At 37.9% G+C, this 17,431-nt stretch overlaps 1 protein-coding gene across 5 annotated transcripts; it reads right to left on the bottom strand.

The window, feature by feature from the left end:
- Positions 1-717: 717 nt before the first annotated feature.
- On the bottom strand, positions 718-14,052 carry OTULIN (OTU deubiquitinase with linear linkage specificity). Of its 5 annotated transcripts, none has more exons than XM_058832800.1 (8): positions 13,763-14,052; positions 11,971-12,300; positions 9,425-9,498; positions 8,511-8,605; positions 7,263-7,406; positions 4,820-4,945; positions 3,521-3,790; positions 718-2,272 (listed from the first exon to the last, which is right to left on the bottom strand). In XM_058832800.1, the coding sequence occupies exons 1-8, from the start codon at positions 13,891-13,893 to the stop codon at positions 2,078-2,080; spliced, it is 1,365 nt and encodes a 454-aa protein (XP_058688783.1). In that variant the 5' UTR covers positions 13,894-14,052; the 3' UTR covers positions 718-2,077. The 5 variants fall into 5 exon arrangements, with proteins under 5 accessions (XP_058688783.1, XP_058688787.1, XP_058688786.1 ...); XM_058832804.1 differs by having other exon boundaries at positions 11,971-12,296; positions 13,408-13,903; XM_058832803.1 differs by having other exon boundaries at positions 13,408-13,903.
- Between the last annotated feature and the right edge of the window lie 3,379 nt (positions 14,053-17,431).

Here is a 17,431-nt window from a genome sequence, read left to right on the forward strand (position 1 = left end):
TCAAGAGCTGGCCAAGCTTCGGCTCAGCTATCTGAATAAAGGCACAGTGCTGAACTAAACACACCAGGTCTTGGTGAGCTCCCACAAGACACCATCAGGCTTCCCTGAGCTGCACCCAGCCCGAGCTTGGAGAAATTGCCTGCTGCAGCACCAGGCATCCTTTAACTTTGTAACTTACTAGGAAACAGAACAAAGGCAAAATAAAACAGCAGTTTTTAGTGAAACACACAATATGTGACTTCAGCACCTTCTGCCCAGTCCCAGCTTTCCAGTTCAAGATACAAGCCAATTACGTGAATTGTTTTCAGCCCCAATGGCTAAAAACTCAGCCCCTAAAAAGCCTCTCCTTAAGAGAGACTTTTTGGAACTACTAATTTGGAACTAATTTGGAGACTTTTTGGAACTAATTTGGAACTACTGTTCTACCTACATGTGTGACAATACATTTTTCAATGAGGTGTTAAATCTCAAGAATATATCACAATTAGATAATTTCAATTAATTAAATCATAACTACAACTTTTCGTCAGAGTTGTGAGTTGCAAAAGTCCATTTATTTTGCAGCTTTTCTTGGATAGCAGCAATTCAGGAAATTACTTGGTTACTGTACTTCACAGCTTTCATAAACAAACTAACTTCAATGTGGATTTCAAAAATCAAAACATTAACAATATAAATCAATATGGGCCATAAAGCACAAAACAAAATGCTGCCAGATGAATTTAATAAGTTTATTTTTATTCCCTTGTAGCTCCCAGACATTTTCAGTAACAAACTGATTTAGAAGGCAACGAAAACATGACAAATATAACACCGAGTACATGATAAGCCTCATTATTTTGTTAAAAACACATTTTAGATCATAGTGAATACACATTTTTATTGTGTATATTACGTTTCACAATAATACTTACCAAATTAATTTCAACTAAAAGAGAAGAATTTTGCATGCCGCTTTCTCCAGAATATTCAAATGGAAAGTTTTTATAACCTTACCCTGTTTACATATGTAGGCCTTCTAAGAGACTTGTGTACAACCCAAACAGTTAAATCAGTTTTCACTCTCTTGTTCCAAAAGTCATCTATAGGACATACTTCTACTTGAACCTAAAAGCTGAATGCTTCATTATTTAATAACTTTTTAATAAAGATTTGTCAGCACTTTCAGCATTTGATACATTCTGTATTCTTTCAGTTTTAAAGCACAATGGATAACTAAGCAGAAACACAACCTCTCATATCTCCACTCTTGGGAGAAGTAAGCTGCCCCAAAAGTTTGTTTCCATCTACTGAACTCTCTGGACAAATTAAAATCCTCATGTTCTCCAGAGCAGATGCCAGAAAAGATTAACACTACAGGAACAGACGTGAAAGTTAACAGGCATGTGGTTATCTCCTATCACCTGTTATAATTTAAGTGGGAATTATCTGTAGTCTTTGACTTTGTGACTGACTATCAAACAACTTTTATACTCCCTTATCAGATTTGCCACATTACTCTCCTCTGGGCTGAAAGGGGAAGAGCAGCTCATTTTCAGTGTAACAGACAACTGGGTTCTAAATAAGAGACACTTATGCAGGAAAAAACAACCCAAAACATTAGAAAACTTTAAGTAACATCTCTCTTACAGAATAAACCATGGCAGGCACTAAATCTCAATTGTAAAAGAATTGTATTACTTCCCAAGACCTAGTTTTGTATAAATGGCTTCTAAGCACTATTACAAATATCAGCCAAGACACTGCCACCTTACTTTCCCAGAAATTTCAATTGTCATTATTTTGGGGAACAAAAAGTTAGCTCATGTCTTACCACAGAGCCTCACTAAAAGAAATAAAAGGAATAAATCTGTAGTTTTAGCAATTCTATTCAGAGTAAGTCCTTCAAAAAAGGACTGCAGAACAAAGCCATGTTTGCCATACTTTTACTATTTGATATTTTATTTCAGATGTCAACTTGGGAAACACAGATTTCTAGTTGTTACTTTAATCATATGGATTTTGTCATTGTCCTGTTTCGAAACAGCATAGGAAACCTCTATAACCAGCACAGGTTTGTCTGACAAAAATTACTTGTTCACAGCATCGTCTCTTGGCACATTCTGACTGGAATATTGTAATGTCTGTCATCTTCAGTTATGAGAGTCACCACAGGCCAGTCCTCCTCTGGGTCATTGGGGTAAAGTGTGATGAACTCATCAGTGCTGTACTTATACAGTCGGTACACCTGGATGGTATACTGCAAAGCATAAGCAAGAAGAAACATTTCCACCTACATTGGAAAAAACAAATATTTGTGTAAAATTCAACATACCTTCTAAAAGATTTTCCTCATAAAAATATTAAACCAATACCTATCAGATGTAATTCTTCAAAGACAAAAATTATGAAGTAAGAAGTCCTACACATGAGCATCTCTCGTTCAGTATCTCCATCATTCCCCTCTATGACACCATACATTTAACAAGAAAGTCTTCAAATCCACAATGGCAATGTAGTAAAATAACCCTAAAGAAACACTGCTTCACAAAGAGTGTACTACTGCTGCAAGCAGGTAGGAAAGATATTCTCTTGCACCAGTGTTCCTCAAACTAGAAAAGATCAGGTTTCAGGCAATGATCCTTTCACTCTTACAGGGTACTTTGAACTTTCCAGCCAAATAAAAAGTAAAGTAAAAAAAAGCCCTTACAAAGCCTGTTAACAGGAGAAGGAATTCAGAAAAAGAAGCTGTAAAAAGCTTCTAATTTGTCTACCATAGTGACAAGCATACCCTGTTCTAAATAACAATTTACAAAGAATTTTACTGAAATAAATAAATACAGTCAGCACAAAGCACTGGCAATATAACTTCTCAACTAAACTGAGCAGCAAAGATGTCACCAATGAATCCCTTATTTTCACAGAAACAGCAAACTGTCTCATCTATACTGCAGTTGTCAGGTTTTTAAAATAAGAAACAAAACTGTAACATAATACTTCCATGTTTCTAAAATCGACAATTAAGTTGTGTATTTAATTGCAGTGTTCCACTTGTAATGAATTCAATGGGATTTTTTAAATGGATGTTTCCAAAATCTTTTAGTCTATTCAACTCATTGGATATTCCTCATTTTGGCTTGTGGCTTTTTTGTAATATGTGTACCATTTATGCCATGTATAAAACAGTAACTTTCATTAGCTTATCTGAATTCACCTGTGTATGTGCTACACATGGTCTTCAAAATTTGTGTACTAACTTTTATTGTGGTATTTCTTTTTAAAGGTAACAGCTAAGAGATCAATGCAAGTGTTGTATTAATAGCAACCTCTATTTCTAAGGAACACGACCTGCCAGCCACCAGACAAAATCTGGTGTTTCAGAAGCGGGCCTTTACAGACTGTCACTACAAGCAAGCAATTCTTCCCAACAGAAGACCAGATGCTTTAGTCAGCTCAGCAAAAGCTAAGAAATTTCTTAAACTACTTGAAACTAAAATCTCCAAAACAGGAAAATAACACTTTAAGAACAACTTCTCCTTACTTGTTCAAGGCCTCCACTGTGACCAATATGATTCAAGTGATTTTGCATTAACTGACAAGGGTTGCTGGATGTGTCCCGTGCAAACAGGAGCCAGGAGAAGACAGGCACTCTCTTTCCACTTTTATCAGCGTTGTATAATTCAATGGCAGTGTTAAGCATCAAAAATTTCAGCGCTTCATAGAGACTATACTCCTCCTCTTCATTTTTAAACAATTCATCACAAGCTTCTTGTTTCTCAAGGGGACCTTTTATTTCACTTATATTCTTCCACTAAAATAAAAAAACCAACAAAAAACAAACAAACCATCAACCACCATCAGCATCAGCAACAAGAGGTGCAAAAAGCCACTTCTGAGTTGTCAGACACTCAGCACAGATACTCAGAATTTAATTTATGAACAGCTTTTTAAAAACAATCAAGAATATTTCCACAACTGTATCCCAGTGAAGGTCAGGCTGACTTAGTCTGATTTTGCTTAAATTGACCCATAAGCAAAGCAAAAAGAAGGGATGCTAGAAATTGCTGCAAGGTGGCAGAACAAATACTGTTGTTGGACAACATGCATTAAGGTAATAACCTTTTTGTTTCCTCCACCATAAAAGCCTATATACTTGATATTCTTTACATTTCTGTTAATCAAAATGAGTATTTCATTCCAACCCTCAAACTCCTAAATGCAGTGTTCCAAATACTCTTAGAAGCCTTCATAAAAAGGGAATTTGCATTCACAGTAAGACAGGAACAACTGAAGAGTTATTTAATAGGTTCCAGAGTTCCAAGAGGCAGAAAGCATGGGGAGAAGTGTTCTCTTAAGTAAGAGAACACTTAAGGGCACAATCATACTCCTATGCCCTAGAATAAATGTATAAAAATGGAACAAAAACTATTCCTTTGAAATTACTTCAGTGTTCTTGTGTGTCTCTTTCCTTAACCTCGTCCTTAACCTCGTCCAGATAGCAAAAGGATTTTTCTGCATACACATAATTCCTTCAAATAAATACAAGAATAGAGGCAGAAAGCTACTTTGTTACATTAATTTCTTCGTCGAAATCTGTTTAATTAATAGTTTTCTGCAGAGCTGCTTGCAAACTAAGTCCAGCAGCAGGCTATTGCAAATAGCGAAACACCAGATGCCTCTCACACATCTGAACAGATATTCTTTACTTGGTTTTTTTGCAGTATACATACAGAAAAGGTACTTTCACTATTGAAAGCATCCTTATGCAAAATTCTCCACATTCTAAAATCTTTGTCACTTATTTGCGGGTGACCAAAGAATATACAAATATTTTTTCAACCTTTTTCCTTAGAAGTATTAAATACTCTTTTATTTCATCACTTATTTCTCCCATCCTCTTGCCGGGTTTCTGTCTGAGCTGCCACTGCTTGATCCAGTCATACTTGCTCAGCAAGCTTTCCGGAAGCTGGAAATTGAGAGAAAAGGCAGCTTAAGTTAAAAGTCTGGAAAGGAAAAGTCACCAACCTGCATATTTTATATTTGTTAACATTTTGCACCTTCAAACAATACCTCATATATCCTTCTGAACAGATATCATAGTAAGATGACCATAACCAAACACAACTGGCTATTTATAGTACTTGTTGGGTGACAGAATACTGGTCTACTACACTGGTTACTATTTCCAGATCTAATAAATACATAAGCACTGGAAAAATTAATCACCAAGTTACTCATGCCTTCTTTTTTGTTTGTTGTTTTATTTTTTTTGAGGTTTTTGTTTTTTTAAAAAAAAATTAAAACACTTCCCCAACAGCTAGTAGATAGATGACAGCGACTGCGTTTGAAAGCATTCCTGAACCAGCAGAAGAGAAAATTACATCCATCAGATCAGCCTGAAGTCTCGGTAGACTGAAAACTACTTCGTCCAGAACACACAAACTGTTTCCTTTTCAAGGAGCACAACTCAAACACTCTGGGACAGGTTTTTTATTAAAGAAGAAAACAACTTGGGAATTCACCGATGCATCAGATCATGTTTTAGGCTCAGAATGGTCTCTTTTACTGCTCATGTTATACCTGTTCAGTTCAGAGCTTTCATGCCTCACTTTAGGGACATCCTGGCAGTTGCATGTCCAGTTTTGTACTCTCATTTATTAACCCATCTTACTGCTAGAATTGGAAGAGCAACTTGTGCTTCACAATGGAGTAGATACTTTGTTAGAGCAGCACTTATGCCATTAGCCACAACCAGCCCATCTTCAGTTTATAATTTGAATTTGTAACTTGAGTTTATAATTGAAGTTTATAAGGACTCCAAACTAGTAATGCGTTCTCATTAGTGGCAATCAAATATGTGTCAGAGAGGCACAGATCTTCTCCCACTCCAGCTTAGCATCCTGTGCACACAGAACTAAATAACCAAAAATCATATGCCAGTAACTTCTATAACTACAAATGTGCATGGCATCACCATTTTAAATTAAAAACAAGGAAAAAACCAAAAAAAAAACCTGTTATATTTGTACTGCCAGTTGTCACCATACACATTTCTTATGTGTCTTTTGCTTTGATGCATAACAATTTATCATTTCAGTTTATTTTGTAGGTGTACAGCCTTATCAAAAATGTTTATTATCATGACAATTTCTTCTATGAATCAGTAGCAAAAAAAAAAAACTATGAATATTATTAAAAACTTCAAAGTATATAATTTTTTAGAAGTTTGCATGCTCTTTAAAGAATCATTGTGAAACTATGTTCTTTAGTCTCATAACATGGAAATGGTTGAGAGCTGAAAGAGTATGTTTTTTACAAGGAAACCATTTTGTAATGTACTTGCTGTCAAACATCTCATAAAACCACCTTCATCAGTAATTACAAAAACACAATCACAAGATATGTACTTAAAAATTATAGTGGCCAGAATGAGAAATTTTCAGATGCCCTCTAAAGTGATGCAAAAAGTTAGTATGAGCAGTGTGATTCTACTTGGACTGCTACCCTACACAGAGAGTCTGCATCAGAAATTCACTATTTATATTCCCATCAGCATCCTGACAACTGGAACCTTACTCTTCTCAAGTGGCTCGCTTTTGCACAGGCAGCTTCTTACATGTTATTTCCATTTTCACCAATAACATCAAATGGACTTTGTTGACACAAGAAAATTCTTGGAATATTCTTCTACTTATAGGGGAATACCTTGCTTTTCTCATACACCAGCACTCCACAAGAACTGTCTTTTGTGTCAGGTTGGAGTTGCTCTTATGCTTATTTTAAGCAACATTTAAGACACAGGTAGTTACACACATTCTGCAAAGCCTACATCATCCAATTTGTTATTCCACTTTCTAGAGAAACCATATATGGCACACAAGAATAGATATCATAATTTTGAAAAGCTGGGGGTTTCTCAAATGTTAGAATAAATTGTCTGTATTTTTTATTATTGCTGGCTGTCTTGTGGAAAATCTCTTACTGCCACATTATATGCAGTAAGAAGAAACCAAGAGAGCAAGATTAAGACAAATGACAATCCAGTAAGCACTACAGTAACATTTATGTCCATTCTAAACTGGAAACCAAGGGAACCTGGACTCAATTCCACATTGAAAGAATCACTGCGCACAAACAACAATCTTGAACATTACAACTTTTCAGTTCAGGGCATATAGACAAGTGAGCATATATATTACGTAACAGAGAAGTGAGATCATAAAATTATCAAATAGGTTAGACCCAATATTACTCTACTGTCAGAAGATCAGTTTGATGCGTACCATAGTAAAATTCTCACTCTGCAGCCACATTGGTAACTGTGTAGCTTGGCTTAATGCCTGGAAAAGAGTTGCTCTGAAAGCACAATAGTTATCACCTCGTATTCTCCTTATAGATGCGAACTTCTGAGCAACTGCTTCATATCCCTAGAAAAACACAAAATCCAAAGAACATGAAATCATTAATAGAATGTTTTAAGGTCACACACTGGTAACATAAGAGATATCAGAATATTACCATCCAAATACTAATGCTGTTAAAAAAACCCAAAACAACGTGACTTACTATCCCTTTTGGAAATTCAAATGCTTTCGGGTCACAAATTATGCTCTGGAAAAAACAACTTAGTTCTGCTGAAAAACAAACAAGAAACTGAAGAAATCTAATAGATAACTGTTTGAGGTATTTGTTTGATGACAGAACATTAATCATTGAAATATGGATAGCTAACTCACCTAGATTTCCAAAAAATATCCAACATACACACATGAGACTACATATCATGCTTAAAAGGCATTTCAGCACTAGTTGATGCTACTTACCCAATACATGGCACATGTAGTTTGTCTCTGCCTCAGGGCAAGTTGGTGTTTACACTGAAATACCTTGACACTTGCCTCAGCACATTTGTTCCCTCCCTGCTGTTCCCATACTCACACCTGTAGCAGAAGCCACAGTGCTGAAATGCAGCTCAGCTAGCCTGGCAAGGGCCAGTGCCCTGTGTGTCCATATTTGTTACAGTAATCTCTAGAGGGAGGCATGTGGAGTTTTTGATTTTTGTAAGGTATCTTTATGTTTGCTCATACATATCACTACATTTTTCAACATCTTTGCTTTATTTTCTACCATTCTAGATCAAGATTAATATAAAAAAATTAGTTCAAAAACTGGTAAAAAAAATCTCAGGAAAAATTTTAAAAACCCATGCAATTCATCACTTTCAGTTACCTGCCTTCCACCCAAATATTTGGTAATCCGCTCTGCACTTCAACAGTCCACAAAATTAGCATTTTATGTCCATAAACAAAATTAAAAACTTAATCTGAAAACAGTAGCAAAGGACAGTATTAATCAAACCCCTGAATTATCAGCAAGTAGGTTTACTAAAAACACATTTGAAATGAGCATGAAGAAAAGCATCTGCCAGTTGTAAGACCTTCCAGTGTAAAACACTGCTACTGCATTTCCTATCTTAAAAGACTGACTGCATAAGAAATCCTAACAAAATTCAACAAAAATAGAACTCTTACCTTTCTCATCCTTTTTGCTGCTGGTGTATTTCCTCTCCATTCCTTTCTGCAATAATCCATGATGTCCACTTCAGGTGAAACACTCAGTTTACGCTCTTTTAAAACAGAACATGCAACATTATAAAGAAAACAGAGTAAGGTAGAAAGCGGGTCAAATTTCTAAATACACTATCACTTTAAAATAACTTCAGTGCCAAATGAAACTGACAGCACAACCTGTAGCTACTAAGTAATTATTGCTGTGGGAGGGGATAAAATCAGTTTGTTCTGAAAATTAGGTGTGAAGAAAAGTTATTATGTAGTTCAACATAATAGGGAACACTCTGTTCCTCTCTTCTGCAAAAATTAATTGCCAAAGAGGAGAAATTAGTAAAGTACTCTCCATTTTCTTAGCAAGCAGAAATGTATTTGACAGGAGTTTCCCTTTTTCATGCAGCAGCCAGACTATAAGGGAGAAAGACAACAGATCTTTCTTTCTCATTAAATCAGTAACAATAATAGGAAGAAGAGCTACAGTTTTGCCTTGGAATCCCAACAGCCTTCATCCCAAAACAAGGTACTACTGAGGTTTATCAAGGCATGCCAGCATCAGATGCTGCTATGATGACTATGACTAATTTTCAAGCATGACACTCATAACACAGACTAAGTGACTGCTTTCTCAAGAACTCAGATTCACTTATAAAGTTACTACAGAAACACAGGGAATTATATATTAAGAGCAACTAATTTTACAGAGAATTCATCTTTTTATGAATCAAACTGTACAGTGTACTCTGTCTTAAGTAACTGCTATTGAACACAGACACTTGTGCAAAAAAGTCCCTGGAAAAGAGGGTGTCAGGACTAGACACATCAGTGCTACAGTGACTTGCAATACTATACTTGAAACTTCACACAAAGTTCAATTGTACCTGATGAGCTTGTTCCACAAAGTAGTATTTTCTCTCTCTCTATTTCTTCTTCATCACGATACATGTCCTCCTCACTGCAATAAAAATCAACATATAGGTCATGTAAAAGCACAAATCCTACTCTTTTTCAACCTCTTCCCCTTCTTACAACTCAAAAAAGTATTTAAGTCTTTATGCCATTTTTTTTAACTCAATTTGCTTTCCATCTCACCCATTTTCATAGAACCAACATTAGCTCTCAAAAATAAAGTTTAGAAAACCCTCTCAACTGCTCCCCTCCAGAATCTGCCACTAGGCTGGTAATACATCATTGGCTGAAATTCTCTTCTGTGGTTGAATGGATACTACAGTCCCTTCCTATTTCTACATTTCACAGAATAAATTTGCAAAAGAAACAAGCCAACATGTCTCTTTGCTGCATATATGAATAATGCACCCTATGCATGCAGCTAAAAGCACATTATCAACAGAGCTTTGTATCTACACACCACTGGGACTGACCAACCCGCCTTGTGCTGAGCAGAATACATGACAAAATACAATGAAAAGTGGCGAACTACCTGCATTTAGTTTGAATGTTGCTAACTCAAAGGAGAATTTCTACCATGATCCAAACCACAGCTTACAGGCTAGCTGAAATCCAGAGAAATATTTCTTCCTCAAATAATATGGGCTTTTTGGCCAAGGTACATTGTCAAGTACCTGTATCTGAGCATATATACAACATTCTGAAGTCAAGTTACAACCATGACAGAGGAAATTATTCCCTACATACAAGTACAGTACAAGAATATTGCATAGACCAGCGTCTGCAGCTTTGATGGGAGCACTACTGCTGAAAATGAAGGTCCAAACAATGTTCAAAAAACTGACTGCAAATATCACATTCCATTCCTGAGAGTCATTTGTCATATAATTACATCTAGCAAATAAACTTCTAAAAATTAATCACAGCCTCACAATTAAAATACTTAAAAAAAACATATGTCACCAGGCATAGTAGTATAATTTAGGCACAGCACTAAAAGAAGTTTACATTGAAAGTCTGTTTTTCAAAGCAAGTACATAAGCAGAAAAAGGCTGCAAGGTTACTACTTACTGTCCACTACTATTAGTAGCTTCTAATTTACTCCTCAAGAACACTCCAAATCCAAACCACAGTCTGCCTCCAAAGGACTAGGAAGAAATTAAGGCACGTCTTACACCACTAAGAGAGGACAAGCAATTAGGAAGACTGTGAAAAAGAATTTAATGTAGCCAGATGGTAACTGGATTACTTTCACTAAACTCAAAAGGACAGACTACTAAATTATGGCTCTGTATTTCTTTTTCTGTATATCCAAACCAGCTTACTCAAACCATCTGCATATATCTCCCTTGAGAACAAAAATCCTTAGTACAAAGAGCAATGCAGGTTATTACCAGGAAACTCATCCACTGGGCTGTCATAAAAAACTTGTTTAGTTTTCACTCGTGCTCAAGTAGCTGCATGAAAACTCACTTTTAACAACACTAAATAGTTATCAGTTGAAAGAGAAACAATAGATATAGTAGGTATCAAACACAGTACTATCTGGTGAGAAAAAACATTATAGAAATATTTGTGTCAAGTCCACATTTGTGATACACTATGACACTGGACAAAGCCTAATTTCTCATCAGAGTTTCAAGTCCATTATGGTTCTTGAAGACTTTAAAGAATACTTAATAACCTTGAAAATACTGTGAAAAAACCACACATTGTGTATGTGACAGCAATCTCTAGCTTATCTTCTGTATAAGCCAAGTATCAAAAATATAAAGCAACAATCTCCCCCTCTGAGCATGAAGAAACCTGCTGCTACCAGAGATCCCACAGAGAGAGAAATTGTATCAGGGCAGGGATACTGCTCCTTTGCGATACAGCCTGGAATAAATTCAGCATAAGATTGAGAAAGAGAAGTGCTCAGCTGACTAAACCAGTGAGATTACTCAAGAAAGAGGAAGTTTGGTGTAAAAGAAGCAGTGCCATGTCCCTTCTACTGATATTAAACCACCTTCTTTCTGGGAGACAACAAAACAGAAGCAGCCACAGACTGAGAACATGACAGATTAATATCCAGAGTAAACAAGGTACTGCAATTCAAGAGAGTTGTTTTGAAATCGAGGTAGGCAAGAGGTGCAATCCATCTGCACAGGCACTCCCACTCCAGAGATGAAAGTGTGTCATAACACTGTTGCAGCACAACGATTGTTAAGTAAATCTGTGGAAAAAAGAACGTGGTAACTAAAGTCTTTCCCCATTAATGTTCAGATAAATATTTGACAAATATGGTGAAAATAAAGTAAAAGGGGAAATGAATGATTAAATGAAAATATGCATGCACAAAAGAAAAAAAGAGTGCAAAAAGTTGCATGTAAATACTTAAATTGTTCAACTAGTTAATGTGATTTTCCTGAACCAAAGATACCAAGGAAAAAATATCATAAATTTACCATCATGAACTGAAAGTATGCTCCTTTTCTACAGGAAAACTATTCATATATTTTAAAAAATAAATCCTTACCTCTCCTCAGATGACTCCACTGTTGAATGGTTACTAGATACAGGTACATATAGTTCACAGTTTCTGGATGCATCTTGATCCATCACAAGAAATTTAATCATATCGGCCTTCTCATGTCTTCCACAACTTCTGTATACACAGTCTTGTCTTATTTCTGATGTAGTTTGCTCTTTCTGGTCTGCAGCTGCATTTGCTGAGCCAAGTTCCTCAGAAGCAACACCAACTTCTTTTTTATGCTTCATCAGCTGTGTGGGAACACTCTCTTTTTTCTCTTCTGCACCTGTAGAAAAGCTGGTTGGTTCTGTCATCCACCCTTGAAGATTATCCTGGCTTTGAAGAATGAAAAAATATATGAACAGTTTCTCTCCCAGAACAAAAGCACATCTTTCAGGAAAATCAGAGTATTTTAAGAGTTATATTATATTTTGAGCATTCAGAGGGTACAAAAACAATGCAAAACCAGAAAGAAAATCCAGAACAGTTTGCTAAAAAAACACAATATCCAAGCTACTTTCTAACTCACTTGCCTGACCACCATTTCTTACCAAGGCTAAGCTGTACAGTTCCTCAAACACAACCTGAAGAAGAATTAGTGCCCTAATTAAACACCTGCTATCCTTGGGGTGCATTATCACCTAAAGCCCCAAAGACTAACAGAAATTCTGAAGAAACAAGTTTCAGTCCTGCAAGAAAACAGTTTTTACAAACTCACCTGGTGCTCTGTGAGCATCCACTGCACCAGGATCATTGCTTAGTGAAAAACTTTCCAATCTTTATGTCTTCCCATATGATCAAGGTATCGAGAAAGGATGTCTACAATCCATTCTAGCAAGCTTTCCAAAGGTTTAGGATGTGTCCATACAGTAAATTTGCAGGGATAGTTATCTTAAATTGACACATAATCCTGCCCGAAAGTTATGGGTTGCTTGGCAGTTGTCACATTAATGCTCTATCTAGACTAGTAGCTACCTAGGCCAGTTACCTCAGAGCTCACAGACTTAATATCCACTCGATAAACCTTAAAATTACACAACACATTTCTATTTCTACGTTAAAGCCTTCCACCTGCAACATATCCTTGTTTACTAACATTACAGCCCTTTGGCACCCAAGCCCTGACATGTACCAAGCTGTCCCATAGCACAGAGCTCAGGACTAGAATTCACAGAGCTGCAGAGTGGCCGGGGCTGGAAGGGACTTTAAAGGGCACCTAATTCCAATCTCCCTGCTGTGGGCACGGGCACCTTCCACCAGACCAGGTTGCTCAGAGCCCTATCCAGTCTGGCCCTGAACACTTCCCAGGACGGAGCATTGAAAACTTCTCCGGTAACCTCGTTCCACTGCCTCACCACTCTCACAGTAAAGAATTTCTTCCTAATATCTAATCCAAACTTACTCTCTTTCAGCTGGAGTCATTCCCCCTTGTCCTGTCATTACCTGCCTTCGTAAAAAGTTCTCTCCATTTTCCTTGTAGGCTCCCTTCAGGTACTGGAGGGCCACAATTAGATCACTCCAAAGCCGCCGATCAACCTCGCAGCTCTACTGGGGACTCGCTCCAGCAGCTCACTGTCCTTCCCGTGCTGGGGCCCAGGCTGCATGCAGCACTCCAGCTGGGGTCTCACCACACCGGTGCCCTCCCTAGACACCGCTGACCACGCTGCTCTTGACCTAGAGTCGCACTCCACGTCCCGATTTCTCCCGTCCCCGCTCCCCGGGGAAGGACGGCCCATGCTTGGTGCAGCGCACGGCCACCCGTGCCCGCCCGGAGCGGCGCAGCCGAGGGAGGCCTCACCTTTCCGCCCGGCACCGCTCCGCGCCGCCGCCCCAAGCCGGCAGCCCCTGCCGAGCCCCGGCGGCCGCCGCCGCGTCGGGCCCGAGGGGAGGGCGCGGAGCTCGGCCCGGCCGTCGCCGCTCGCCGCTCATGCCGGCGGCGTCCCGCTCCGGGCCCCGGCACCGCCCGAGGGCCCGCCCGGCCCCGCAGCCGCTTCGGCCCCGCCGGAAAGGGCGGCCCTGGCCGGACACGGCAGCCCCTGCGCGGGGAGTAACAGCTGTGAAACGAAACCCGCCCCGAGCTGGAAAGCAACAGTAAGTACTCATAAACGGAGGAGAGGGCGGAAATAAGAGTTGCTTTCCGGCTGCCAGACGTTCTGTGTAAAAGGAAGTGCTCTAAGAATGCAAAGTGTGTGTCTGTGTCTGTCTGTGTCTCTGTGTCTGTGTCTGGAGCATGTATGGAGCTTGTCAGAGGCTGGAAGTCTCTTCTGGGAGCAGAGAAATACATCACCGCATTCTGATACACCTTTATCAAACTCCAGGCAGTAGAGAAGCGCACGTGGAGAGTAGATAAGAAGCCTTTAGAAATTATATCCTATCGAAACATACCCATTGTAATAGATTGCTGTTGTGTATTAATCAAATTTAATACAGTGTGGTTGCTGAAAGTGCAGAAAGGCCAAACCGCAGTATCAGGCCGTACAAACAGGAACTAGAACATCTCCGTATTAGGAGATATATACTCTAAGTTGCATATAACAGGTATAGAACCAATGCCTGCGCACTCACATCGAGAATGAATTCCTGACCGAGGAAGACTACAAGCCTTCGTCCCACAACCACCAGGAGGCAGATTACGACCACCTAGCAACTAGCGGCACAAGCTCAGATGCAACCCAGGAAGAGTAATGAAGACACGAATACAGGAAATATGAACTGTATATAAGGGGAAACTTTGTCAGCTAAGGTGCGCGCCCTTGGTGGAGCAGAGACGCCCCGGCTGCCCAGCGCTGTCTTTGCTTGCTCAACTGCTTGCTGAATTAATAAATTGATTTTCATGAATGATCCTTTAATTTGTCTCATTGATCTTGTCACTACAATTTATGACACTCATTATTAAAAAAAAAAAAACCAAAACCAAAAACCCCAAACCAAACAACCCCCCACAATAACCAAAAAAACCCACCCCAAAAAACAAACAAACCCAAAAAAACTCCAACAACAAAACAACAACAAAACCCCCAAAACTCAGAAGAATAGATTCTGTACAGTGATAGAAAAGTCCACTGCAGTTTAGGCGTTTGGGGGGGGTGTGTCTTCACATTGAAATTTGGCCTAAAAATGAAGAAGTATTTGTCTTCTTTCTGAAGTTTCCCTCATAAGAATGTGTTTTCTCTGACTATGACAAATGATGCTGAGACTGGAGGCAAATAACTACTACTACACGTCAATGATAACTAATTTGTGACATCATGAAACTTAATATAAAACTGATTGACATTTTTGTAAACAAGTCTTTTCTGTTTCTTTTATCCTTGAGATGTGTGGAAGTATCGTGAGTGTTTGAAGAAAAGTGAAAAAAACCCACATTACCGTAGGTCTCTTTTAATCACTGCTCTTGTCGTAGATCAAATTCATGTTGGACTGCTCTTGACAATGACATCTCCTATGAAAAATCGCTTTGTTTGAACTGTTTGACTGACAGGTTTGTCTCAATATGCATTCTTGTTTCCCACTGACCATTCCAGAATTACGCACTATCAAACAGGTAGTCCACTTGAAATGTACCCACCTGTTTCCCATGTTGTCATCGTTTAAATAATTCAGATTTAGTTGCATTTAAGAACCATTAGAGTTGCCTCCTTTTTAAGATTAGGTACTTTGGTTGTTATTTACCCACTTTTGCTGTTCTCTCAGCAATTTTAAGGCAGAGATGTTTTGGCTGATCATTTTACAGCCCTTCAGAGAATTACAGCGCAGAATAGGTGAAGCAGCAAGCTAGATCTGTTTCATCATGGTAAGCACAATAGAGTGTTGCAAAATGACCCTGCAAAATAGTTGAACTGTGCCTGAGTTATGAAAATGAAATTTTCAAATTCTGTGCATGTTCAATTTGGAACTGCTTCCTTGAAAGTTCCTAAACAGCAACTTGTATTTCCCTTTTCAAGAAGCATTAGATGAAAACCATGCCATGATGTCCTATTTCAGCCTCCACTACAGTAATACTTGCCTTGTGAACTTGAGAGAATGGGTGCAGTCTCTATCATTTGGTATTTAGCTGCTTACAGATAGGACTTATTTCAATCACAGGATTAAATGGTTTGTTTTTTTTTTCTCTGCATCACAAAAAGACCAAAACTAAATACTCAAATAAGGTGTTTTCCTGATGAAAGTTTGTGTTTGCATTAACTGAAATAAAGTATTCCAAATGTCATCAGCTGAAAAAATAAATTTAACAGAAAAATCTGCTCTCTCTACCCAATGCTCTGCCCAAGAAAAACTGGAAAAAAATTCATAATCTTCAAATTGGATATATGCCATAGCTGAATTGATAAAGGGACTATTCATCAGTTTTGCCTTTATGTAAATTACTTATAAAAATAAGGTTTCTCTCTGCCTTTTGTAAACAATGTATTGCAAGCATATTTGACATTTATTTTCTCAGCAAGGGGCATTTGTGTGTATAGTGTTGATATGTAGTAGATATGCCAGATATATGATATCTGGAAATACTGGATAAGTTACATGACACATTTCACAAGATCAAGTCTGGCAAAAGAGCTGTGTATTAGTCATTGCCTTCCAGGTCACCAAAATTTCATGAATAGTTTTAGCTTGCAAACTAAAACCAAAGTCTTAGCGACTGAAGGCAGTAGCTGTCTGCAAACATGCAACACTAAAAAATTTAATACTAAAGGAAATGAAACAGGGATAATGAAAGTGCAGTATTTATACAAATATGTCTACAATAATGCAGGTTGAACAAAGCAAAACATATTTCTTTTCACATTACAAGTACAAGCAAGCAGAAAAGACAGAAGCATAAAGTCTTGAAGTTTGCTTTCTAAAGACTGTGGAAATGATGAACACTTCTTTTTTCTGAGGTTATTTATTTTTAAGCAAACAGACCCCTCAAAACAAACAGACACCTTTGTGATTTGTATACTCAGTTATATATTCTAATAGGTATCCTTATTTTAAAAAAAAGTCTCATTTGCTCAAATTATGTAATATTTCTGAACAGTAGGTTTACCTAAACTGTTCAGTACACTAGATAAAACAGCTGTGCAGTGCTTACTTTTTTTATACACACCTGCTTCTAGTGTTTTGCATGGATGGTGGAGAATGTCAGTCATATTTACTTTAATTTAGAGCTTGGTCCCTACATGATCAATCATATCCATTAAAAATGTTGTATTTTCCAATAGAGCCAGTTGCCCTTTTTAAAGTCTTCAGAGCAGAGGTAGAACCTTGCTTTTCAGTATTAGTAAATAATAAATGTGTGTGAACACATGAAATTTGAAAAATATTGAAATTACAGATCATAAGAAGATTGTTCAAAGGATTCTGTTGAGTTTCTGAAGTTAGTTTGAGAGAACAGTGTTGATTTATTCATAGAAAAAATCACTGTATATTAAGAATAAGCAAGACATGTCTCTATTCAGAAAAAAATGGAGCAGCTGTTAGTTTC

The sequence above is a fragment of the Poecile atricapillus genome, chromosome 2 (assembly GCF_030490865.1).
Source record: "Poecile atricapillus isolate bPoeAtr1 chromosome 2, bPoeAtr1.hap1, whole genome shotgun sequence".
NCBI lineage: Eukaryota > Metazoa > Chordata > Aves > Passeriformes > Paridae > Poecile > Poecile atricapillus.